The sequence below is a fragment of the Callorhinus ursinus genome, unplaced genomic scaffold, assembly GCF_003265705.2.
Source record: "Callorhinus ursinus isolate GAN/ISIS: 27379988/994484 unplaced genomic scaffold, GSC_fseal_2.0 scaffold90, whole genome shotgun sequence".
Lineage (NCBI taxonomy): Eukaryota > Metazoa > Chordata > Mammalia > Carnivora > Otariidae > Callorhinus > Callorhinus ursinus.
Window position 1 is genome coordinate 1,413,998 of NW_027397152.1, and position 25,885 is coordinate 1,439,882.

Here is a 25,885-nt window from a genome sequence, read left to right on the forward strand (position 1 = left end):
GGAAGTACCCAATGTGTATGTACTTCCTTTCTTTAACAGGGCACCCGCACCCGCCTGCCGGCCTGCCTCTCTCTGCTCTAGGTCAGGAGCCCCTGTCCCTTATCCAGTAAATTTTACTACCTTCTCGGTTCCCTAGCCTCGCAAAAGCTACCTCTTAGCCTCCGGAAGATTGGCCCCTCCTCCCACCCGTAGGCTCCTCCCTTCGTCCTCTCCTCCCTCCCCAGTTTCCAAATGCGTCTTCCCCGCCCCCTTTTCTATTTCTGAACAGGCATGTTCCAGGCAGCTCAACTCCTTAGATTGCTATGGGATTGGTAGGGTCCTGAGCGTCGGAGAAGCAGGAAGGCATATCCCAAGAATTGAGCCCTACTGGGATTTTTTTATTTTCGTCTTGCTTTTGCGGAGGGAAGGCGAGGAGGCTGTGCGGCCCGGTCGAACTTGAGGCAGTGTGAAAGCCCCCTCAGGCGGCGCCGAGGGCAGCCCCTAAGCCGGGGCCTGGCTCAGCCGCCGGGGCCTGGCTCAGCCGCCGCGGCCGCTGTCAGGGAAGCGCAGGCGGCCAATGGAACCCGGCAGCGGCCGCTGCTGCTGAGGCGGCGGTGTCGGCAGCCCGACCCCGACCGCCCCCACCCCCTCCGCGGGGGTCCCCAGGAGGTAAGCGATTCCTACCCCGGGAGTCCCCCTGGCCCTGTGCGTGGGGGGTCCCTCTCCCACGCTGTCCCGCACAGCCTCCCCCCGCCCCCACACCTGGGTTTGACTATAGCACTGCCCTCCGGGTGGCAGCTGCACCCCGGGTGCCTTCACCCGTTCCCCTCAAGTCTGGGGTCCTTCTCTGCTTTTTTGGCTTCCTATTCTGTTTAGCTCCTCCCTCCGCCCGGGGATTCCCCCCCCTCCACTTCACCCCCCCCCTTATCCCTGTTGCCTCCGTCCCGAATTATTTTCTCCTAAGTCACGAACCCTTTCCACATCAGGGTACCTCTTGTAATGTCCATTCTTGTTTGCGCTTCCTCGTCAGCTGTGTTCCGCCCCAAACCTTTCCCACAGCCTCCGCCTTCATCCCTTTTCCTATTTTTGCCCCTTTCCTCCGATGTCTCCGTGCAACCCCAGCACTGGCTTCCCATTTCCCTGAGCTCTCTCTTCCCTGTGGCCCTCTATTCCTCTGTTTCTGATTCCATTACCTCACCGCCACCCACCCAGCTCCTGGCTTCCAAGAATTGCCTATTCCCCTCCCCTTAAGAAATCTCAGGCCCTCATCGTCATTCCCAAAGTACCATTTGCATTGTACTTTGGCCTTAATCCTTACCTTTCTCTAGAGAGCTTTAGGATCCCTGTAACTTTCTTTAGCTTCCCTTCCCCCCTCTCAATACCCCAACCTCTGGAGGTTTGTTCCTATAGAAAAGATCTAACAGTGCCCCTTCCCATTCAGGATTTCCATCTCTGACACCTTCTCTCTTGAGTTTCAAGGATTTTGCTGATCCCTGTGACCCTTGGTTCTGTTTTCCCTGTGGTCTGTGTTCTGTCACATTCTTTATCTCTACCTACCACTTATTTCAGGATCAGCTCAATCTTGAACTAAGAAGAAAATGTGTTGGTGGGGGGAGCCTCAGCTGTCTCACTCAGGCTTTTCTGGACAGAAGGGTGTTTCTGAAGGATGGAGTAAGTTTTGAAGAAGTTCCTATCAGATTATACTTTGTTGACTACCCAGGATCAGCCACTAGGAGGGATGAACAAGCCTGCATGGAAACTGTGTGAGATTGTGAGAAATTTTGTTTTGGATTACTTAATTTTAGGCTTGTCCTTAAGGGATCACTGATTAGAGTGTCTTCCAGATCCAGAAGGAGTCAATTTATTGTCTGTGGCTTACTGGAATAGTTTTGGTTGATTCCGTAGGGCTTAGGCCCAGGGTGGGGTTGGGGGTAACTGAAAAAAGGAACATGAGACATTAGAAAGAGCTTGGACATTCAGAATCAGGACTTCTGGGTTTGGTATGTGACTTCCTCACTTGACCTCTAGAGTGACCTTTTTGGGAGAATGGCCCACTCTGTGGGCATCAGTGCAGTAATAGGCTACTTATAACGTGGGCTGGGGGAAAAATTAGACTTGGTTTATTTGTTTACAAAACATTCTGGGTTTCACAGACAAAAGGCATTTCTTAGTAGTGGTTTAGCTGACCTGAGAGTTTTCCTTCATTGTGATCTCTCTATTGGGTCTTTCTAGTCGACAGCTGTGGCAATAAGTCCATTTGAAAGACAAGCTCCAGGCCTGCTTCCTTTGTCTGCCTTGCCTTTTTTCTCCACTACATGAAGTTGCTGACCACCTGTGCTGTTTCTCTTGGACTTGATCCATAACTCCAGATTCTGTAGATGGAAAAGTATGTTTGTGGGAAAGCCCTTTGAGGAAGATGGCTGGGAAAGAGAACTTGGAGTGAAGTGGGACTTGGGAAACTAGTTGCTCCCTTGTATGCCATGTCTCTCTTGGCCTGTGATAGTGAAGAGGGCATGTGAAGTTGCATTTTTCTTCCAATTCTAAGTCTTTTTGAAAGTAATCATGCTTCCTCTTCCCACTTCTCCCTTGTCTCCCTCTTCATTGTTAGCCAGAGTGCAGTCTCCTCATCCTCCTTTTTAGGAGTAGTTTCACTCCTTGGAAACACCCCCAAAGAGAAATCATATTTCCCCTAGTTTCCCTGCTTCATTCTCAGAGCTGGGTCCACGCTGCATGAGAACGTGTTTGCTGAACGCCATCCAAAACAGCAAATTGAGATTCTTTGATTTGGGGAAGAAGTTTGGGAGGAACCTTTCAGTAATTGGCATGAGACAAGAGAGGGCCTAGTCCAAGCGCATTTGGGGCTTGCAGCAGGGAGGAACAGTTCAGAGAGAGGTGAGTGCACAGGTTACTTTCTTTGCCATTTGTCTGTTTCAGCAGGGGCTTCCAGAGCTGGCTTGGGCTGTCTGACTGGAATCTGCTTATACCAGCTCCCATGGCCCTGCACAGAGACTTCTCAGCCTGATTCAATATTGACTTAGCTACCCTGAGACCACTGCCTTCCCTGCCTTTCTGCTGCTAGCTCAAGAATGCCCTGTTCCCTGATGCCAATCCCCCACTGGGGCCTTGGGGGAAGCATTTATGTGATTCCTGCTAGGGCCTGAGCCTACTCACTGTTCGTCCCTGGGTTTCTATGAGAAAAAAAGGTAGCACTTAATCTCTACTTTGTCCATTGAGGTCAAGGGGGAAAGATGAGCTGAGGCCTTTTTAACGAAAGGTTTGAGTTAGATTTTAAAATATGAGGAGGAACTTCTCAATAGCAGAACAAGCAGCCGAGGGTTATGCAGAGTCTCTTTGGAAGAGCAGCTTCTTTTTAAAAATTATTATCAAAGGCGGGGTGCCTGGCTGGCTTAGTTGGTGGAGCACACAACTCTTGATCTCTGACTTGTAAGTTCAAGCCCACGTTGAGTGTAGAGATTACTTAAAAAAATAAAATCTTTAAAAGAAAATTATTAAAAGGCAAACATGCACTTGGTATTAATTCCAGTGGTACTTAAGAGTTTATGATGAAGGGGCGCCTGGGTGGCTCAGTCGTTAAGCGTCTGCCTTTGGCTCAGGTCATGATCCCAGGGTCCTGGGATAGAGCCCCACATCGGGCTCCCTGCTCCGCGGGAAGCCTGCTTCTCCCTCTCCCACTCCCCCTGCTTGTGTTCCCTCTCTCACTGTGTCTCTCTATGTCACATAAATTAAAAAAAAAAAAGTTTATGATGAAATCAACAGTCCCTCTCCATTCTTCCCACTCCTCCTTTAGAGTTAACATCTTAATTATCTCAGTGTTTATTTCTGAAGGTTATCACCATAGCATTGGATAAAATGCTTGTGCCTCTATTTCTTGGTTTATTAATTGTTACAAAAGAGCATTGGACTTTAGAGGATTTACGCTTCTTGTTTATATAATTGTCACTTTTATTTATTAGAAGCCTCTATAATTGTAAATAACATATGTGAACTTCCCTTTCTTTTCCATGAACTCGTAACAGTCTCTCTTAACTACCCACCTTGTAGGATGAAGATAGTGGCTTCACTACCCTTTTTTCCAACTCACATGATCCATCTCAAAGGGAGGAAAATTGAGCTTGCCTACCTGCTTGGAAAGATGATCTCTTAAGACAGTTCCGTGAAAATACAGGAACCTGTAAAACATGAGGATTTGTCTGAAGCAACCCATATTTTTCTAGTCCCCCAAGAAGGGAATGGTCATTAACTGGGTGAGGGGATTGATTTGGGGCTTTCTGCTGTCCTGTCCTAGCAGAGACCAACCCAGGAAATCCTTTAATGAAGATCAGTAGGGAGTTGGAGGGTTCTTTGCCTGGAATCTTTGGAGGTGATGAGAAGCGGGAAGCCAGGTTAAACATCCCCTCCCCATAAAGTTTTTGCAGACATTTACTTAAATGCTAGGTCATAACAGAACACAAACATGTACACCCTCTCAGTGTGCTCTGTGGCCACTGCTGTGCTCAGCCCTGAACAACCCCCTGATGCTTAGATGAGGATTCCCTACATTTCCCAGACAATTAGCTGTGGAGCCCAATCAGTTAACACTCCACTCCTACCCAGTGCCTAAAAGCCAGCTGCTAGGCTGGGGTGGGGGAGACCTCTTCAGTTCCTTCATCATCTAATTGGAAGGCCAGTTTAGGCTCCCAGTGTGAAATGTGGAGCCTCAGTTGTTTGAACGTCCTTGAGAGCATAGGAGCCATTTGATATTAAAGGTTTGGATTTTCTTCTTTTTTCCTATTCTCTTACAAGGCGAAGGGTGATGAATACAGGACCTCTTCCTTTTTTTTTTCACTTTCTAGTCCTTTCACTTTCTTTAGAATGGTTACTTACCAAAGTTATATTGTCTTTGCTTTTGAAAATGAATGAACTGATGTTGAAGACTGTATTAGGACTTAGGTTTTGGAGAATCCCTTTCCTATTTCTTACTGTCTAAATTGGCAACTCAATACCTCCTCCCCCCATGACTTGTTTCAGATGCAGGCAATCCTTGAGGCTCAGGGAGGCGAGGGAGGTCCAGCTCCAATTTGGTAGTTTCTAGTGGCAGAGCCACTAGAGAGGAGTCCAGTTTTCCTGCATCTCTTGACACCATCTGGTTCCCTGGGGAATAAAGACTGAGATGGGGGATCTGTTCAGTGGAAAAGTCCCCTGAGTACTGTGATGCGGGATTCCTGGCTGAGCCCTGGGATAAAAAAAATAAATAATGGCATCCTTCCCTCCCCTCCTGGTGCCAGTAATAATCCCAACTGTGGTCAGTTGGGGCCGGCATCTGCTGAGTATCCTAGTGAGGTCTGAGGTGCTATATATGGGAGGATGTCTCAACTTCATGTCTCTTGGAAGTTTTGAAAAGTGGATTTTAGGAGCTTTTGATAACTTGGAAATCTCTGGAGTAGAGGGAAGCGGAAAGATTTGCCAAGCATACAGAGATTGAGGAAAAAATAAAAGTTGGTTGTATTAAACAGTTGAGGCTATCATGTGAAGTTTTTCAGCAGACCTAAAAGGTGGTGGTCTCAGTTGAATTAGAATGATCCTCTGGTGCAGAGTGCCCTGCAAAGGTGTGGCAAGGAATGATTAAAGCTTTCTTATTATTTCTGTGTAGCCTAAAGTTGCGAGTAGAGACAGATCCACGTAGGCAGCCATGCTGGTTCTACTACTCAGAGGGCTCGGCCTAATTTTAGGAGAGAGCATGATGAACGAGTTGCCAAACTTTTACTGATACCAAGCTCAAGCTGCATCAGAGAAATTAAATTCAGGGATGGGAACTTCTTGTTTGACAGGGTTGGGAGAAAGATAAACTAAAGTAGCCTTTTTTTGGTGATCTCTGAGAACAGAAGAGTTCCCCATCTGTCTTCCTGCAAGACTTAGTGGTGACTGCTGGGAGGGACGTTGCTAGGCTATACAGTATAGGGCAGAGCAGAGTGACTGACTCTTAACATTTCAGAGGTGCAAGAAGAGGCACCGGAAGGGTGGCGGTGGAAAATGGGGCTTCCCAGAGCGATTAGAGAATTTGTATCGCAAGCCTCCTTTCACCTACCCAAAGTGCTATGCACCCAGATTCACTAGCATCAAAGGCGGTGTCACTAATGGTTGCAAACTACCTGTGTTTCCGCTCTACAGTAGATCCTGCCTTCCTCTTGCTCACGCTCTTGAGTTTATCTTAGGCTCACTTTTACTTGTGTTTTTGTGAAGAGGCCTCTGAGCCCGTTGTTGACTACAGTCGGACTTTGGAGTTGGGTAGATCTGACATTCACAGTGTGCCTGTCCCAGTCCTTGCTTTGAAATTTCCTTCCATTCTATGCTATTCTGATCCACATTTGGTGGGGCTCGGAAGAATCGTCCTAGGAGAGCAGTGGCTTTTGTCAGCAATGTTCTCTCACTCCAGAGAGGGACTCTTGGTGTTGTGATTCCTGTTCCTCCCTGTTCTTTGGATGTTATAGACCCATGAGCTCTAGCTAAATTCTTTTTGCCTTCTCCCAGCCTTTCCAGTTCGTGGGCTGTGCGTATGATAATGGAGAAGGTAGTGTTGGGGTAGGAGAGGTCTGTCATAAATGTTTTGGGAGATTCTTAGACAACAAATGTAACGCTAATTCACTTTCCTTATAAACAGTATGTGTGTGCGCACACACTTGTACGCATATACACTGTTTACTAACTTGTTAGGTGATTAGGATTCACCTGATATTTATTGAGTACTACTGTGTGCCAAGGACTGTGCTAGATCCTTCTACACTCATGATGTTTTCCCACACAACAACAATGAGAAGTAGATATGTTTTTCCAATTTTGCAGTTGAGGAAACTGAAACTCAGAAAATATATGGTTTGTATAAGTTTACACATCTCATAATGGCAGAGCCAGGATCTTGAGTCCCAGCCCATTTGACTCCAAGTTCAGCAGTCTTTCCACTGTACTTGACTGCTACGGCACTAGAGAAAGAAGGAATGACGTCATGAAGTCAGACAAGCAGAGAAATGGCACACTTCAGCAGGGTTGTTGATGGTTGTTTTAGAGCTGTTTTCTCAGTGAAGCCTGGATGGTATTTGCTGGCCCTTATTCCTTGGGAACTTTGAGTCTGAAGGGAAGGTGACTAGAGAAACATATCAGGACTTGGATACTGGCGGGTGTCAGGCTAATTCAGTCGGAAGAGCGTGGGACTCTTGATCTCAGGGTCTTGAGTTCGATCAAGCCCCACATTGGGTGTAGAGATTACTTAAATAAAAATGAAACTTAAAAAAAATAGGCTTTGATACTAAATGGAGGTGAGATGCTTAGGACCTGTGTCTGGAATGTTATATGAGTAAGGAAATACAATTTAAAGAGGAAAAGAGAAAGGTTATTGGCAGGCGAGGCTTGTCAAGGGAGATACGAGAAGAACACAAGATAGAAAAGCATTTGAAGAATTAGGGACAAGGGAATAAGACCAGAATTGCTTCCCAGTCTACCTGAAGATTTGTAAACCTATGTAAACAAAACGTATAAAGCAGCATTTTGCAAATGCAAGGTAGGAACAGAGGCTAAGCTGATAGCTAAGTGCAGAAGAAGGAAGAGTAATGTGGCGATCAGTAGTGGAGGTAGTCAGGGAAGGCTTCGTGGGGGATGACTTCTCATCTGATTTTGAAGGAGTCCAGGAAGACAAAAGAGAGGAGGGGCCTGGGACGGTTTCATGGTGGACGAAAGGAAGACCTGAGGATGGCACCACTAACCAGTGTGTGTATGTGTCTCCCTTTCTGTTCCTTTCTCTTTCCTTCCTCCTGTAGCTTGGAAGCTCGAAGTCTGGCTGTGGCCATGGGAGACATGGTGGTGGAACCTGCCCCCCTGAAGCCAACTTCTGAGCCCACTCCTGGCCCGCCAGGGAATAATGGGGGTTCCTTGCTAGACGTCATCACAGAGGGGGTCGGGGAACTATCAGTGATTGACCGTGAGGTGGCCCAAAAGGCCTGCCAGGAGGTGCTGGAGCAAGTCAAGCTTTTGCATGGAGGTGTGGCTGTATCTAACACAGACACCCCTCTGGAGCTGGTCAATGGGGATGTTTTGGACAGTGCGATCCGTTGCCTGGACGATCCACCTGCCCAGATAAGGGAGGAGGAAGATGAAATGGGGGCCACTGTGGCCTCGGGCACGGCCAAGGGAGCAAGGAGACGGCGGCAGAACAACTCGGCCAAACAGTCCTGGCTGCTGAGGCTTTTTGAGTCAAAACTATTTGACATCTCCATGGCCATTTCATACCTGTACAACTCCAAGGAGCCTGGAGTACAAGCCTACATCGGCAACCGGCTCTTCTGCTTTCGCAACGAGGATGTGGATTTCTATCTGCCCCAGTTGCTTAACATGTACATCCACATGGATGAGGACGTGGGTGATGCCATCAAGCCCTACATAGTCCATCGCTGCCGCCAGAGCATTAACTTTTCCCTCCAGTGCGCCCTGTTGCTTGGGGCCTACTCTTCAGACATGCACATTTCCACTCAGCGACACTCCCGTGGGACCAAGCTCCGGAAGCTGATCCTCTCAGATGAGCTAAAGCCAGCTCACCGGAAGAGGGAGCTGCCTTCCTTGAGCCCAGCTCCTGACATGGGGCTGTCTCCCTCTAAGAGGACTCACCAGCGCTCTAAGTCCGATGCCACCGCCAGCATAAGTCTCAGCAGCAACCTGAAACGAACGGCCAGCAACCCTAAAGTGGAAAATGAGGATGAGGTAAAATGCCTGGGAGGGGCAGTGGGGGCAAGACGGCACGGAGACAGGATGTCTGATATATAGTTCCGCTGTCCTTTTCTCTCCTTTCCTCTGTTTCATTTCACTGATAAAAGCATGGGATGTCAGAGTGGAAAAAGACCTTAGAATTCATGTATCCCAACTGTCTCATTTTACAAAGGAAGAACTCAGAGACCTAGAGAGAGAGAAGTGACTTGCCTCGGGTCATGTAGCTAATAGCAAGGCTGACACTCCTGACTCTGTCCAGTTGTTTTTACTCAACTTCACTGCCATTCCGTTAACTACTTACTTACTGAGAACTGTGGCAGAGACCCTCCCCACCCTGACTTGAGACCTGGGATATCTACCAGAAACTCTCAGAGTAGCAGCCATCAGGGAGGAAAAGGGATGGTGTGTGTGCTGGGGGGAGGGGTATTAAATAGAGCCTTAACTTCATTCTCCTGGTCACTCCTCCTCATAATCCCTCTGCCCCACTCTCCAAAGATCCTCCTTTTTGTTGACTTAAGAGTAAGGTTCATTCCCTATCACTGAGGTATCTGCAGAATGCCCTTGTGCCTGCCTTTCCTCAGGGGAAGGGATGTCTTAGCATTTTGGAGAAGCACAAAGGGAAGAGGGAAGTGGTCTTGCTGTAGAATAAATCTTGGGCATGCCCAGAGTCTAGTCAGAGACCTGAAGGCTGGAAAGAAGAGAAGACTGCAGGAGCAGTTGGGGGTGTCCAGAGAGGGAGGAGATAAGCACATCAGTAGGTTATGCCCACCTTCCATCCCATGTCTGGACAGATAGCTTGGGAAGTTGCCACTGGACAACTAAGTGTCAGTGACCTGGTCCCAGCCAGACAGTGATGCCCCAGTCCCCCCCTGTGACTCACCACTGGCCCAGCTCTCATCCTGGCTGCCAGCCCAGCCTAGGAAAGAAGGGAGAAAAGAGCAAGGAATTTGCACTTGTTGGAAAATGCATATAGCCATGGTGCTGGCATCTGCCCCTGTGGGGCACATAACTCACCCACGGTTTTGATACAATGGGACTTCTTTTCAGCTTCTTTCAATCAGAGTGACTAGGGAAGGGAAAAGGCAGGACGGAGGGAGACTACAGAGCCTGCTTTCTGGAAATTTGGGGTTTCGTTATGATAAGAGTGAAGCTAAAAGAGCCAACATTTGTTGGGCACTTATTAGATGCCAAGCATTGTGCCAAGTACTTTACATTTCATCCTCAACAGTCCTAAGAGACAGGGATTATTTTACCATTGAAGAGGCAAGCTTAGAGAGGTGAGGTGATTTTCCCAGGGTCCCTCAGCTAGGCCTCAGATCACAGCTGATGCTTTTAATCATTCAGCTGAGCCATCTTGCCTATTTCTCAGCATCTGCATTCCCAGGCCCTCAGCTGTCAGAGTCCACTTGGGGAAGAATGGCCTAGGCCCTAGCCATCTAGGTTTCCACGATTCCATGCAGAGGCAGAAGAGCCCAATGGTTCTCAGAATCAAAATGCACCATTTTCTTTTCTGGTTGAGCTTGCAGGGAAGTTCAAAGTCATGAACAGAGGTCGTTGCAGAACAAGAAGAATCATCCACATCTGGTCGGACTAAGGCCCTGAAGGGTTTGGGAGCTCCTTCTCTTGGGGTCAAGCCTGTAGCAGTATGTGTGTGAGCAGCTGCAAATGCACCCCTTTGCGCCTCCTGTCAGGCATGGCTTTTCTCTATATGCATTTGGTAGTTGTCATCTTAGGACCAGAAAAGCTGAGGCCTCGGGCCTACTCTGTGCTGGTCCTTGGTCCCTCTTCCTTGGATCTAACTCCTTCCCAGGATGGGATTATGGGTGACTCTGAGACACAGGTATTCTGTGAGAGCTTAAATCCTCTGGAGTGGCTTCTCTGGCTGCCATTCTTCCCAACCTGGCTCCTTATCATGGGTTATTAGATCCAGGAAAGGAAGGAGATACCAGATCCCTAGGCATTCCTGGGTTATCTGATGCTGGCCAGGAGTGAGAGAATAAATAGGAATGTCTCTAGGGGTCTGAGCATTGGAGTCTTTGGCACAGAGGTCTGTCTAAACCCCTTTGGCAATTTGAGGATACGTCTGTCAAGGCTTTTGTTCCCCAAATACCAAGGGAATTGGTTTTCCTCCTTCTGCTCCTCCTCCTCCCCTGTTATACAACATTCATTCACTCAGCAAATGAGCTTGTACCCCATGCACAGCCGTTGCCAGAGGCCGTAAAAGATGAAGGATAAAGTGTGGCTCTTCCCTCCAGGAACTTGTACTGTGGAGACCCCATTATCTAAGAGTCCGCTTAGTATGTGACTCTCAATTTTGTATACTGAAACTTTACTGAATTTATCAGTTCTAACAGTTTTTTGGTGGAGTTTGTAACTCTCTTGAGAAGCTGTTTCCTGCATGTAAGGAGGAAGTCTAAAGCTTATTAAATAAAGCACATAATTATCTAAAGAGAAGCTCTGGAGGGTAAAGTGAGGCCACAGAGAAGAGGCCCCAGCGGCCCGTGCAATTCTCTTCCTGCCCATAGTCTCCCTGCACGGTCATTTTCTGCCCAGATCTCACACGGGGTTCTGTTTTCTCTTAATGATGGATCTTTCACACTCTCCACTATAAGCCAAGGACTCCAGCATGGATTTCTCCCAGCCCCCACCATTTCCGCCCCCGAAGCCTGCCGCTTCAAAGCAGTTTTTGTCAGCCTAATTGGAGGACTCTGCTCAGGTAGTCTTTCTTCCCATTAGTAACCAAGTGGTAAACATTTTGGCCTAGAATGGGGGCCCAGGGAGCAGAGATGATTTAGGTACCACCTCCACTCCACACCCTGCCCCACATAATGACACTCATAGTAGATCAGCTTTGTCTTTTAAGGACTATAACCTTTGTACAGAGAAATCTGCTGCATGTCACACTGGAAGCCCCAGTGGGCCTTCCAGCCTGATGTGGTATGATGTCAGCTTCTTGGCCTCAGCTTCTCTCCTGGAGCTGACTCAGTATGAGTGACTCAAGCCTACAGAGTAGGAGAGAGGAACAGATCATGATATACCTCCCTTCCCCCAAGGCTACTAATGAGTCAGACGGGAGCCGTCTGTGGAAGAATCAGCTGGAGCATTGCTCACGGAGCAGTACCCTCCCTGCTGTTCCTTCCCCAACCAGCTCATGGACAGAGATTGAACCCCTAAGTCAGAATAGGCTCTGGCATCCTCACTGCCTCAGTTCTCCTGCCCACCTCTACCCAAAGCAGAGGAATTGTTGCCTTGGGAGAGTATTTGGCCTGCCTTCTCCCTCCCAAGTGCCCCTCTTCTCAGATTCTTCAAGGAATGACCTGACTATAGGACCTCCAGCTAGAAGAGAATGTAAACCATGGAATGGAATTAAGTAGGTGCTTGAAATGCTGATTGCAGAGTAGAAGCTCAGTGACTACTGTCCTCCTGCTCTGGGAGCTCCCAGGACTTTGTCTCTAAGTCCAGGCCCCTGCCCTCCTGCATGTTTGTGCATGCTTGTTGCCCCTTCTCCCTGCCCTGGGAGACCTTGGTGGACAGAACCCAGGATGGGCCCGTGCACAAGCTGCAGTAGAACCGCTGAAGGCGAGTTTGACCACCAGCCCTTTCCCCTGTTTTTGCTCACGGACACCAGTAAGACACAGGCATGGGGTGAGATTTAGATAAATCTCCTAGGCTAGGAGCTGGACAGCTTCTGCTCAGCTGCTCAGCTTTCACAGGTGGATGCAGCTAGGACCAGCTCCCCAACTGAGGTCCAAAAATTGTAATTTACTGAGTGTGGCACGAAATAGCCTGATTGGAAGCCTGTGGAGGTTGAGTAGATAGGAGGAGAGTCATCCATCCTTTAGGCCCAGCAGCATCTAGCCCAGAGGTGTCATGCTCATGGCTCTGGGGTGTCCCTCATCTCATGGCTCAAGATTGGGACTGGCCATCCCAGGATGATAATGAGGCTGATTGGCAAGGAGATAGCCCTGGCACTGAAAGTTTAGCTCTTCTGCTTCCTCCCTGACGTTAGCAAGAAGCTGGAGGAAAGCAGGCTTTCCAGTATGGGGGCCATGCAGCTTGTTAAATTCAGTTCCTTTGTGGTGGTTTCCACAGAGAAGGGTTTGGGTAGGAGCATGTGAGTGGCTGAAGAGAAAGCAGGCAGCTTGGCAGTGCAGTTACCGCCCTGAGGCGCCCAGCTGTAGGGTCTGCCCTAGAGGGAGAGCTCGGTGCAGGCAAGGAGAGAAGGGGACAAAGTGAAAAGCCGAGGCCTTCTGTCTCTTCAGCCCTTCTTCTGACCTCACGGTCTGAGCCAGCTCTCCATTGTCTCCTACAGGGGTCAAGAATGTGGGCAAGTGGTGTTTCTGGGTTGACTTTCTCTCATTAAAGCAGCCAGGTAGAGATACATGAGAGAAGCAGTTATGATCCAAGTTGGAGCTAAATTCTTTGCCTTTGTCTCTCTCCCCTCCCTCCCTGCCCCTCCCCCTCCCCCTGCCCTCTGGCCCTTTCCCAGGAGCTCTCCTCCAGCACCGAGAGTATTGATAATTCATTCAGTTCCGTAAGTGGGGTCAGGCTGGGACTGGGTGGCAGGCTCCCCCCCTGTGGCCGCATTTCCTCTCCGTCCCCAGGTCTTCTGAGTCCCCAGGCCAAGGCTTGAGTTAAAAGGTGCCTTTTCTGCCTGGGAGATCAGCCCCTCCCTCCCAGGGCTCCCCAGCCTGGAAGAGTCCCCTGCCCTTTGTCACCAGTGCCCTGAGCCCAGGCTTAGTCGTGCTCGAGCCTTCTCCCAGACGCAGCTGGGAAGCACTGCGACTCAGCCCCCAGTTCCTGGGTCTCTAGAGCCAACAGCTGGGAGAGAGGTAGAATTTACTCCTGGATTGGAGCCAAGAACTTCTTGGCAGAAAGCCCCAGGATCCTATTTCTCCCACCCAGAACCCTTTCCACATGGCTTCTGCCATCAGACCATCAAATATTTATTTGGTTCTTCTAAATGCTAGGCCCTGTGCTGGGGGAGCAGACCCCAAACACAAACAGGATTTGGCCTGAAGGAAAGTTTTACCTCCCAAAAGCCGGTTTTCTTTTTTAGCTTCAACCATCTTTCTTCCAGGTCTGAGTTCTTCCCTTTCCCAGCTCACTGCCCAGGAGGTTCCTTAATCCGCATTCTCCTTTCTTGTTCCCTCTGGACTAACCCCTGACCCTCTGGTCCCACAGGGTCTCAGACCTTGTTGCTGGGCAGAGACGTGAGAGGAAATGCTGGACCCTCTGGGAGTTTGGATGATTTTTTTACTTTTTCTTTTTGATTTGTTTACCCAATCAGTTTTCTCCGTTCTGTGCTGATCCCCTTTCAATCATGATTCCTATCTCCTCGCATGTGGCAGAGCCTCTCTCGAGGCCTGGGGTCACATCTCCAACATGCTGAAGGAACGTAGGGGCCCCCGACCCAAATGCTGATTTGAGGATGGGAAGGAATTCTGCCTTTTCTAATCTGAGATGACTATGAATTGGTTGGGGTGGGGGGTCCTTGGAACAGTGACCGTTTGCCACCTGATTGGATGGATTAGGGGATCAGGATGAATGAAGGAGTGAGTTTCCAGATTTCCTCTTCCTTTCTTTTGCTTTCTCCATGAGGCCCCTGGGATATTTCCAGGGACCACAGAAGCCCAGTTCTGCTGTCTTCCTGTCTTGATCTCTTTTCAACCCGGTCTCCCAGAGCATCCCTGATTGATTCCGACATCCTGTTTCATTATCATATGGGACCCTGAGCCGGCCCCCAGTGGGGCAGAGGCTGAGAGATGAGCTATTCTTTTGAACACTGGCTCTTTGCACATGCAGAGATGGGCCTGGTACTACCCAGCTTTCAAAAGAAGCTCTTTTTTGCAGTGGGAGGGAGTGAGGGTAGAAATTCTCAGTTCTCAGGAAACTAAGCAGGATCCACAGAGAGGGAGAGAAAGGCCTGGTGAGTGAAATACTGTTTCTATAAGAAGAAGAAATATTGCTCTTATCTAGCTGAGGGGAGCTGGGATGGGGATGCTGGTGGCTACCTTGATAAAGTACTCCTAATGGTAGAAGGACTTAGGCTGGGAATAGAGCCCTTCTTTGTATCCATCTTTTCCCCCACCCTCACCTCACTGCTCAGATGGACCTTTCTGGGAATGATGAAGTGCCCAGCCTGAGGAGCCAGGCTCACAGCAGGAGTTAATATGGGGAGCCTGCCCCTGAGAGGTAGGGGAAGAGGACCTAAGGAGGAATCACTGAAAGAGACAGACCCTCAGGGCCCTTGTCAAGGGCAGAAAGGAGCTATTGCTTTCTCCACCCACTCCCCACACCTCCCTCCCTCCATCTGCTTTTTCTGTCCCTGTTGATTGTTCCCTCATTAATGCAAAGTCTGTTCATCCCATTCACATCCCCTGCATGTGCACTAACCCCTTGTAAGAGATTGTGGGGTGGTCAGGGGGATGCTATGAAAGGTAACAAAAGTCATTTGAATGGAGTAAATCCTTGAAAGGAGACGTAGTGACTCAGAACGCCCCTCCCTAGCCTTGTGGGCCACTGGCAGAGCCCCTTAGCAGAGACTCAGCCCAAGGACCTAGAGATAAGTGAAGGGCGTCACGTATAAGCAGCTCTTCTCTCTGGATGTTGTCCCTCTACCGATCTCGAAGCCTTGGGACAGTTCGTAACAAACTCAGGTCCAAGAGAAGAGAGGTACCTCCCAGTGACACAGGTTCACACCCCCTTCACCCTCAAGAATCAGCCTGTGGAGGAGTGTGCTAGCTTTTCTACCTATTTCCAGCTGAAGCTGTCGGGTGGAGTGGTGGCACCTCTTGCCAGTGCTGAAAGGTAGCTCCTTCCCTAGAGTTCTCCAGACATTGGGATCCATGGCCAGGAGTGATTAAGTGGGTGGGCCACTTTTTTCTATGGTTTCTTTACCGTCTTTTACTTTGACCCAATCCCCTGTAGCCCGTCAGACTGGCTCCTGAGCGAGAATTCATCAAGTCCCTGATGGCAATTGGCAAGCGGTTGGCCACACTCCCCACCAAGGAGCAAAAAACACAGCGGCTGATCTCAGAGCTCTCCCTGCTCAACCATAAGCTCCCTGCCCGAGTCTGGCTGCCCACTGCTGGCTTTGACCACCACGTGGTCCGCGTGCCCCACACCCAGGCTGTTGTCCTCAACTCCAAGGACAAGGTAGGTGGGCTCTGGCCCAAACCCTACCCCCTGTTTGACTCTTCTCCCATGGTTATCCAGGTTCCCGTGTATACACTCAGGGATGCCCCACCAATATCCTGGCCTCCACGGTTCATGTGCACTTGTCAATCTTGACCTTATCTCGGTGCTGTTGTGATTCTGAGGGCCCTCTTGTCCCCCTTCTTGGGCCTTGTTTTTTTGGACCAAAGAGGCCTAATCTTTTCAGCTTGCCTCTTCTTTCCCATGTCTCAGGAGAGAGTTGCTCTCCAGTCTCGTTCCAGCCCTTTGATAGCTCTTCCCTAGCCCTTCCATAACTCTTAGGCTTTCCATCTACAGTGACAGTGGGAGAAAGAAAGAAATCTCTTGTTTCTAAGACCTTTTCTGATCAGAGTGAGAAGGTAGAAGGAGAGAAGGATGCCGGACTCATGTTGGAGAGAATTAGCTGTCTGCTGATTGGAATGAGTCCTAATGGTTCAGATTCTTTTTCAGAAGAAGTATTGAGGATTAGGACCCTGCTTGGAGCAGTGCCTGATTTTTCCCCAGTCTCTGTCTGTCTTTAGGACAAGCCCCCAGATAGGCTTCTAGGCTTCTCTGAAGGTGGTAATTGATAGTTTTGCCCAAGTGTATCATCTGTACATGTTGGAGCTCAGCTGAAACATTTTTTATTTTTAAGATTTTATTTATTTATTTGAGAGAGAGAGATTGAGAGAATGAGTGGGAAGAGGGGCAGAGGGAGAACAGACTTCCTGCAGAGCAGGGAGCCCAATGTGAGACTCGATCCCAGGACCCTGGGATCATGACCTGAGCCGAAGGCAGACGCTTAACGGACTGAGCCACCCAGGTGCCCATCAGCTGAAGCATTTTAAAGACCTGTGCAGTCTCTCACCCAAATTCTTGAAATGCATGTTCACAGGACAAGTTCCTGCTCTGAATATGGCATTCATAGTGTCAAAAGACTGACAGGTGAGGGTTGGAGCTAGGAGTGGGCAGCTGGAAGGACTGTGTTAGCAGAGTTGAGATTTGGGGGACGGTGGTAGAGGGAAGTTGGAAATACTGTTCTCACACACACACCTCCCCTCCAGGCTCCCTACCTGATCTATGTGGAAGTCCTTGAATGTGAAAACTTTGACACCACCAACGTTCCCGCCCGGATACCCGAGAACCGAATTCGGAGCACACGGTCTGTGGAGAACCTGCCTGAATGCGGTATCACCCATGAGCAGCGGGCAGGCAGCTTCAGCACTGTGCCCAACTATGACAACGATGATGAGGCCTGGTCGGTGGATGACATAGGCGAGCTGCAGGTGGAGGTGAGGGAGCTCCCAGGAGGTGGTACTGGGGCCCAGCACCCATTCTCCAGGAGCTTTCATTGTATTTGAGACAAGGCCACACACCCTGAGGCAGGCTGAGGCAGGTGCCCATGGGGATGAGGGGGAAAGCCCTGAACACCGCTAGTCTGGACTATTCAGGTGGAGCTTGTTTTCCTGCAGAAGGAATTTAGGTTAAGTATCAGGATGAACTTCTAAGCCCAAGAGAATGAGGGAAACTTAAAATATTTATTGAACATCTGCTATATAAAGTTGTCTTAGAGAAGTAGAGAATAATAAGTCATACATTCATTCCTTCAAGAAGTATTTATGGAGAGCCTTGTTTGTGCCAGCCTAGAGTACTGTGGACTAGTGAACAAGATGGCCCCTGCCCACAAGGAGTTTATGACCTAAAAAGAGAGGGAACAAAACCAGTCAGCAGGCAGCTATAGTATGGTGAGATCCAGGTTGTGCTGCAGGGAGCAGGGTGTTAGGCAGCCCCTGAGGGTGGGGGTAGGACTTACTCCAGACTTGGGCCTGGGCAACACCCCACATGATTTCCTGAGGAGGAACTATGTCAGCAGGGCCCTGAAGATGGGTCGCTGGACTCACTGGACAGACCATTCCCAGCAGAGGGAATAGCAAAGGTGCAGACTGGAGGACGAGACAGCTGGGCTCAGTAGAGGAACCGAAGGACGTTATGTGTGGCTGTGACATACTGTGTGGGTAGAAGTGGTGAAGAAGGAGGCTGGAGAGGTTGGCGTGAGCCACATTGTAGGAAGGATCCTATCAACTATGGAAGGAAACTTGGACTCTGTCCTGGGCTTGTGAAGAGCCAGAGCCGCATTTTATGTAGGACTGTGACACAACCAGATGTCACTTTGTGAAGACAGACTCTCTGTCCTTGAGCTTACAGTCCAATTAGGAGATTGGACGCAGATACTTAAGGGGAAAAAACCTGTTTATAGGATATACAACAAGGCAGTGTGCAGTAAGTGCTGAGTGGAGTTGGGGTCTCGTGGAACATTTTGTATTTGAGAGAGATGGGGAGATTAGACGGAATGGCTTAGACTGAAGAAATGGGTCAGAGGGGCCTAGTTCTGGACCCTGCGGGAGAATGCAGCTGTAGCCGGGGAGAACTCCTAGTAAAGGGCGAAAGTCCAGCTTTCTCTGGCGGTCGTGGCAGTGGTGTGCAAACCTGAGCACACCGGGGGTCTTCTGGAGAACTTGTTAAAAATGCAGGCTTCCAGATCCCATTCCCAGTACTTCTACTTCAGACCGATGGCAGGATATGGCAGTCTGCATTTTAGCAGCGTACCAGGTGATTCTGATGAGGTAGTTCACACTTAGGGAAACACGGCTGTAAGGCCCGTGTGAGTGCCCAGGCGTTGTGGCATGGAAGCAGGGCAGGCTTTCTGGAACAGAGTCCAGAAGTGGGGGAGCGATCATGATGCAGAGGCGGCAAGCGTGTAGAGTGACTGGAGGAGCAGGTGACAGAAGTGAGGCCTGTGTTTGGCGCTTCTGACCTGTGGTCCCCTGCTCTCCCAGCTCCCTGAAGTGCACACCAACAGCTGTGACAACATCTCCCAGTTCTCTGTGGACAGCATCACCAGCCAGGAGAGCAAGGAGCCTGTGTTCATAGCAGCAGGGGACATCCGGTATGGCCAGACCACCCTGCCCCACATTCTTCCTCCCCCTCAGGCACTGTGCCTGTCTCTGTCCTTTCCTGTCTGTCAGCCTCTCTTTCCCTCTTCTCTCTCCTTACTCCGTCGTTGTCCTGAGGCCACCAAACTTGAGACAGTGAAGGTGCAGGTTGAGAAATTACTGGGCTACCACGGAAGGAAGTTACATTTAAGAGGACTCCAAAGGGAGCAGCATTTCTTGGAATGGGTCTGAGGACTACACGTGCCAAAATCAAGGGAGAGGGAGGAGAGCTTGCTGGAAATGCAGATGCTGGAGCCACACCTGATCTGAATCAGAGTCTCAGTCGAGAAATGGGGAGGGCCTGGTAACCTGCATTGCAACATGATTGCAGACCACCAGGTTAGCAAAACTCTCAGCCCAGGTTTCTATCTCTGTGTGCCCAGAATCAAGGAAAGAGTGCAGGAAATGCCGGCATAGACAGGGACATGAGGCTCTGGGGTAACTCCTCCAAGCAAATGATATAGTTTCTTCCTGCTAGACGGCGGCTCTCGGAGCAGCTGGCTCACACCCCCACAGCCTTCAGACGAGACCCGGAAGACCCTTCTGCAGTTGCTCTGAAAGAGCCCTGGCAGGAGAAAGTAAGGTGAGTCGGGTGGCTGTGGTCCCTGGGCCCCTCCCAAAGCTTGGAGGTGGCCTAAGGTACTCACCGTGGCATCTGTATTGTCCGCCAGTCTCTCCCAAACTATCAGGCTCCCAGGCATCCGAGTCCTTGCCTTGTGGGGAGTTTGGTTTGGACTTCAGGCGGAAGCGATGTCTGTCCTCTCCTGTCGTCAACCCTTTGACACCTTTTGCTTCTTTCTTCACAGGCGAATCAGAGAGGGCTCCCCCTATGGCCACCTCCCCAATTGGCGCCTTCTGTCGGTCATTGTCAAGTGTGGGGATGACCTTCGGCAGGAGCTCCTGGCCTTCCAGGTGTTAAAGCAACTGCAGGTAAGAGAGGGAGGGAGGAAGAAGGGGAACTCAGCCCAGCTGAGGTGAGCACGCAGGTCGTTACGCAGGTGGTTCCACAGGGAGCTCTGCTGGGGACCAGCTTCCTGCCTAGGTCTAAACTGGATGCAGCTCCCACGAAAGCTGGTGCTCCTTCCCCAGGAAGTACAGCCACAGGAATAGCTCCACCGCGACCCCTCGTGGCCCGTTTGTGACCTGCACCTGCTGTGATCTCTGCACTTGGGAGGCTGGATTTGTCCTTTAGTCTCCTAACTGGTCTGTGGCAGCTGCTTTGCAGTGTGCCAGAGATGTCAATCCCCTGAACCTTTGGATTGGTCGCCTGCAAGCAACTTTACCTGTTAATCCTATTCTTTCTATAAATATTGTCATTTTCTTCAGAGGCTTTCCCTGGACCTAAAGCCTTTCCTGTCTTCTCCCTATTATTTGAATTTGGATTAGTGGCTCACATTCTGCGTGCCTGTGAGGTGTCAGTGTGGTTTCCCGTCCTCCCTGCCTTTTTGGGGTTTTCAACCTCTACGCTGCCTTTTCTCATATACTTCCCTGTATCTTGTGAGCCCTGGACTTCTTTCAGAACTCCCTCGTCCTCAGGGGGCATCAGTGGGTTTTACTCACTTGATGGCCTAGAAGCCAAGGCTACAAAGACGGGAACTGTCTGAGCTTGGGCTCCGGGGGCAGGGGGTGGATTTTAGCCTCCTCCCCTAGTTTGGGAAGATGATAGTCGCATGCCTCTGTGTCTCCCCACAGTCCATTTGGGAACAGGAGCGAGTGCCCCTGTGGATCAAGCCATACAAGATCCTTGTGATTTCTGCTGACAGCGGCATGATTGAACCGGTGGTCAACGCTGTGTCCATTCACCAGGTGAAGAAGCAGTCACAGCTCTCCCTGCTCGATTACTTCCTGCAGGAGCATGGCAGTTACACCACTGAGGCATTTCTCAGTGCGCAGCGCAATTTTGTACAAAGCTGTGCTGGCTATTGCTTGGTCTGCTACCTACTGCAAGTGAAGGACAGGTGGGTGAACTCCTTATCCTAACCTTGTCCCTTCATGAGAGTTCTCACTCTTCACCACCTGCCATGGCCTAGATGTAACAGTGGAATGAACAGCACGTTTTAAGCAAAGACGTGTTCGTGTGCCATTAAGCAGGGAGGCAGACCAATTAGTGCTAGGGGTACAGGGGCAAAGAAGTGGAGGACTTCTGGGAGGAGCAAGGGTTTGAGCGAACAGGGTCTTCAGGGACAAAGGCGGTGAGGACCGAGAAAGCTGTCAGGGGAGGACGCTCCAGGCGAGGAGACAGCGCAGTGTGCTGCCTGGCGGGGTGGTAGGCGGTGGCACCATAGGTAAGCTGAGGTCGGGTCAGAAGGGCTTTATTTTGCAGGTAGAGGAGTGACAAGATCCAGTCTGTGTTTAGTGACTGCCCCCAGGGCGCAGAGAGTGAGGGGAATGTACCTGGGTCTTCCATAAAGCAGGAGGTCCTGAGGCCTGGCCTGAGGCTAGCGGGGGCCACCGAGAGCAGGAGAAGATGGGTTCGAGGAATGTGCTGGACGTACAGTTGCAGCTCCCAGCGCTGAACACTCCTTCTTGTTCCAGCATGTGAATTTCACAACTTTTAAGTATCTTTTGTTTTGCTGAGAGCTGTCATTTCTTCCGATATCACATTGACCTTTGTGAGGTCCGGCTTCCCGGACCTCCCGTATAGGCGAGCATGTCGGACAGATAATTACACCACCTTGCTTTCTAAGACGGTCTCCAGACAGTGACTGTCTGGGTCAGCACCCGGAATGCTCCCATAAGTCGTGTCTCTCACCGGGCAGGGGGCAGCGCCCTGAAAAGGCTGAGATGCAGTGGTCTCTGCTCCTTGGGTGCCCGGTGACATGGCAGCACATGAAGATCTAACTCACAGGGCTGCTTATCAGAAATCTAATACCTATTAAGGCTTGCCGTTCTTATATGAAAACCCTGTCAGGCAGGCGTCTCCTTGTGAGGGAAAATAAGGGTCGGGGAGCTTTCAGGACCACCGCTTATTCTACCCTGCCAGCCCTGTAAGTGAGCCTGGCAGAGGCTCTGCGTGTGCAGGCTGCTGGGAAATGTAACTATTTGTAAGGAGTTTGGTTGCAAGCTTTAGACTGTCTCTGAAGAGGCAGGATTTTGAGCCCAGGGCCCAGGGAGCCTAGTGCTGAGCCCCAGATTGAGTAAGTGGGTGGCAGGGAGGCAGGGGCTAGTCAGGCCTCTGGGCTTTCCTGTAGAAAACTAGTATGTTTGGAAGACTTTAAAGAGGGGGAGGGGGCAGGCAGCTGATAAACCTTTTCTAATAACTCAAAAAACGAATGGATGTGGTGAAGCCAGGAATGGAATCAGCCGCTGGAAAGAAGGGGCAACAGTGAACGGGCCCCAAACTGGAATCAGGTGCACGATCTCCCTCACTGCTTCAGAATGAGCCCCCAAACAACCTTGCAGCTGGAGCTAACTCCAGCAGTTAGGAGATAAGCTGCCCTTCGGTAGCCTTGGGACCTTGTGCGTGAAAGTCATTTTTCCTCTCTGGGCCTCTGTTTCTTCACCTGTAAAATGAGAGGTTGAACAAGGACATCTAGAACTTTCTTGCTCCCAAGATTGTGCCTGTGCTGGTAGAGTTGTAATGCTTTCCCCCAAGGGGAAAGGACTGAGGTGGGACTGGTTCTCCCTCCATCCCCCTCTTTTGGCCAGTTTGACCAAACCTAGAGAAGGTGGCTTCAGACCCGGAGCTCTTAGCCTAACAAAGCCTCTATTGACACGGAGGGGGTCGGTTATGCTGAATGGGCCGGGCTCACATGCTTAGCATGTTAATTGTTCCTCCTTCTGCTGGCCATTCATGTGGGAATCACAAAGACCTGGGATTTATCTCCCTCTAACTCTTCTTCCTGCAGCTAGCCCTTAGTAATTGCTTCCTGAGATTTTTTTACGTATTCTTACCGAATGGTTAAAACCTACTCCTCCGCTCCCCACACAGTATTTAACATTTAAACTCCACTCAGCCTGCTCTCTTGTGGTGGGGCTCTGCTCTGCAGTGGGCTGACAGGAATTACCAACAAAACTCAGGTAAGTAGGTTCTGACTGGAGGCCTCCCACTGTGCCAAGGGCTTGGCCTCTAAGACAGTTGGCTGGAGCTACAGAGACCTTTCCTTGCTTCCAGCTTCTCTACTCAGTTGGGATCAGTTTGGGTGCTAGAAGCATGATTTTTGGAAAATGGGGATATTCTAAACTGTTTTTAAGTTGTTAATAATGGCAATTTCAGACCCCAGAGCCTTTGACAGCAGTTTACTTTTCTGAATTCCCTTCTTTCCTCTGATTAGCTGTAGGTCGTAAGAGGTTGGGCCCAGAGTTCTAGGCAGCAAGAAACTTGGCAGGAGGCTCCCCTAACCTGGTATCATATGGCCGGGGTGTAGCAGCTTGAGGCCCCCTGCCTCAGTCAGACTTACAACTGCCTCTTTTTCTCCTCTGCCCCCTCCTCAGACACAATGGAAACATCCTTTTGGATGCAGAAGGCCACATCATCCACATCGACTTTGGCTTCATCCTGTCCAGCTCACCCCGAAACCTGGGCTTTGAGACGTCAGCCTTTAAGCTGACCACAGAGTTTGTGGACGTGAGTCAGGAAGGAGAGGTGCCTCACTGTGTTCTTTCTGTCATGGGAGAGGGAGCTGTGGGCTCCCCCCAAATTAGGGACCAACAGAACAGAAATGGCAGCGAGTCAGGGTGAGGCTAGATGTCCTGGGAGGCTTCCTGCCCGATAAGAGAGCGGGGAAGTCACGGAGTTTGTCCTGTTTGCCCCGATGGAGGAAGTCCTGGCTGGCTTGGGAGCCCCTGTGCACACACAAGTCTCCCTTCGCAGGTGATGGGGGGCCTGGATGGTGACATGTTCAACTATTACAAGATGTTGATGCTGCAGGGACTGATCGCTGCTCGGAAGCACATGGATAAAGTGGTGCAGATCGTGGAGATCATGCAGCAAGGTGGGCTGGGAAGAGGCCGTGTGTTTGGGGACAGAGCAGTGCCTGTAGTGCTTCAGGGGTCCACTTGATGTTGGGGCCCCAGGGCATAGAATTTCCAAAAAGTGGATTCTACCTCAAGACTGGGGGTGTGGTTTCCCAGAGGGTGCCGTTTGTCCTTTGGAACATTGCTCCTGACGGAGCTGGGTCCCAGGGATGGGAGGGGGTGGGGGGTACAGACTGCAGAAACTACCCCTTAGGCATCCTCAGGGAGAGAAGAGCCCCATCTCCAGCCTCCTGGTCCCTCCCCGTCTCCCCATCCCTTGGCCCCCTGATTTTTTGTTTCCTTCCATCCCTCTGGCTCTGCTCTTTGCCAGCCCAGGTGTTTCCGGTCACCATTTTCCTCCCTGTTGGCCCTTGACCACTGACTGCCCTGTCCCCAGGCCCCTTCCCTGTCCCAACACTCACTCCTCCCTGTGAGCTGAAAGTATTTCCTCTCCGCTCTTCTTGATCTACTCCCCCTGAGCCATTCCCTCACTGCCTTGCCACCTAGAGTCTCTCCTCTGCCAGCTCTTCTGGGCCCTAGTCTCCATCCCCCTCCTCAGGGCTGCCGCAGTATGGGTACGTACGCCTGGGCTGAGCTGCCAGTCTCCTCCTCCTCCCCATCCCTGCCCCCACCCCGCAGGTTGTCGCCGTTGCTCAGGAGCATCCCCGTCTGGCCCCGTGATGACGGTAGCCCAGGTCATCTGTGAGTGTCAGACGTAGCATAGGCAGAGGCCTGCAACCAGATAAGTGCCCAGCTCAGGGCCCATTCCCCAGACCCTCTTCCCAGCCTTCCCTCTGGGTCCTGAGACTCTGCTCCCTCCGTCTGTACTGGGGGCGATGTGGTGCCGGCCCTCTCCCCATCTGCCCTCACACCCTCATACCCTCATCTAGAGGGGCTTAAGAGTGTGGGATGAAGATGGGCTCAAGACAGGGTCCCCCCCAACGCTCCCATCTCTTCCCAGGCAGAACTGCATCCACAGTCAGGGAGCTCTCTGATATGGGAGGGAAGGGGCGCTTCAGCTACCCCTGGCTCTCTATTTCCTGCTGTGGCTGTTACCACTGCCCCTCCCCCCCCTTGCCATCCGTGACCCTGTGCCCTCACCGCTTTCCCCAGGTTCTCAGCTTCCTTGCTTCCATGGCTCCAGCACCATTCGCAACCTCAAAGAGCGGTTCCACATGAGCATGACTGAGGAGCAGCTCCAGCTGCTGGTGGAGCAGATGGTGGACGGCAGCATGCGGTCTATCACCACCAAACTCTATGACGGCTTCCAGTACCTCACCAATGGCATCATGTGACACCCTCCTTCTCAGGCCCCGGAGTGGTGGGGAATTCAAAGGACTCTCCCTGGGAGAGCCCTTGTCTGAGAAACCCCAAACCAGGAAATCCCACCCACGGGAAATGGAAGGCAAGAAATACAGAGGATCATGTGGTAACTGTAGAGCTTGCCGGGGGTGGGAGAGCCAGCTGTGGGGCCCAGACTTGCCAGAGCTTCCCTGCCCCTAGCAGTGTCATTGTCACCATCTGACAGACTGCAGGACTCGCAGCCCTCCAGAGAACAGAGGTGAATAGACGTGAGGGGCACTGGGGCCTTTCTTCTCACCAGGGTCCAAGAGGTTCTTTCCACGGGCCATCCTTACTCTGTCCTGGGTCCTGAGGGGGGGTGGTGGTGGTGGGGGGGGGGGGGGGGGGGGGGAGTAGGTTCTCGGTACTTAGGACTTGATCCTGTGGTTGGCCTTTGGCCGTGCTGCTGCCCAACTCTGTCCCCTCCCAGCGACTGGCCCAGGCCAAGTTCCCCTTGCTGGGTGGACTCTGGCATGGGGTCCCCATCCCAGGGGTGGGGAGGGGAAGGGTCACGACCCCTCCAGTGGATGCGGGTATCAGCCTAGTCGCAGGGAATTCCTTGGCCTGATCCCTTACCCACACCCAGGGAAATAGCTCTCAACTTTTTATTTTTAATTTTTGTTTGAAATAAAGTCCTTAGTTAGCCATCTGTGTCATTTTTGGACTGTAATTTTTTTTCAGGGGTTGGG

The 25,885-nt window shown here is 50.8% G+C and overlaps 1 protein-coding gene across 6 annotated transcripts; it reads left to right on the forward strand.

The window, feature by feature from the left end:
• The first annotated feature begins 253 nt into the window (after positions 1-253).
• PI4KB (phosphatidylinositol 4-kinase beta) lies at positions 254-25,845 on the forward strand. Of its 6 annotated transcripts, none has more exons than XM_073888469.1 (13): positions 257-648; positions 1,549-1,650; positions 7,788-8,724; positions 13,220-13,264; positions 15,661-15,888; positions 16,971-17,198; positions 18,744-18,853; positions 19,378-19,482; positions 19,706-19,829; positions 20,592-20,857; positions 23,334-23,466; positions 23,713-23,833; positions 24,969-25,845. In XM_073888469.1, exons 2-13 carry the CDS (start codon positions 1,646-1,648, stop codon positions 25,148-25,150), a joined length of 2,484 nt encoding a protein of 827 aa, XP_073744570.1. In that variant the 5' UTR covers positions 257-648; positions 1,549-1,645; the 3' UTR covers positions 25,151-25,845. The 6 variants fall into 6 exon arrangements, with proteins under 6 accessions (XP_073744572.1, XP_073744570.1, XP_025714077.1 ...); XM_025858292.1 differs by lacking the exon at positions 1,549-1,650 and adding an exon at positions 2,693-2,871; XM_073888471.1 differs by lacking the exon at positions 23,713-23,833 and having other exon boundaries at positions 254-648.
• Positions 25,846-25,885: the final 40 nt, after the last annotated feature.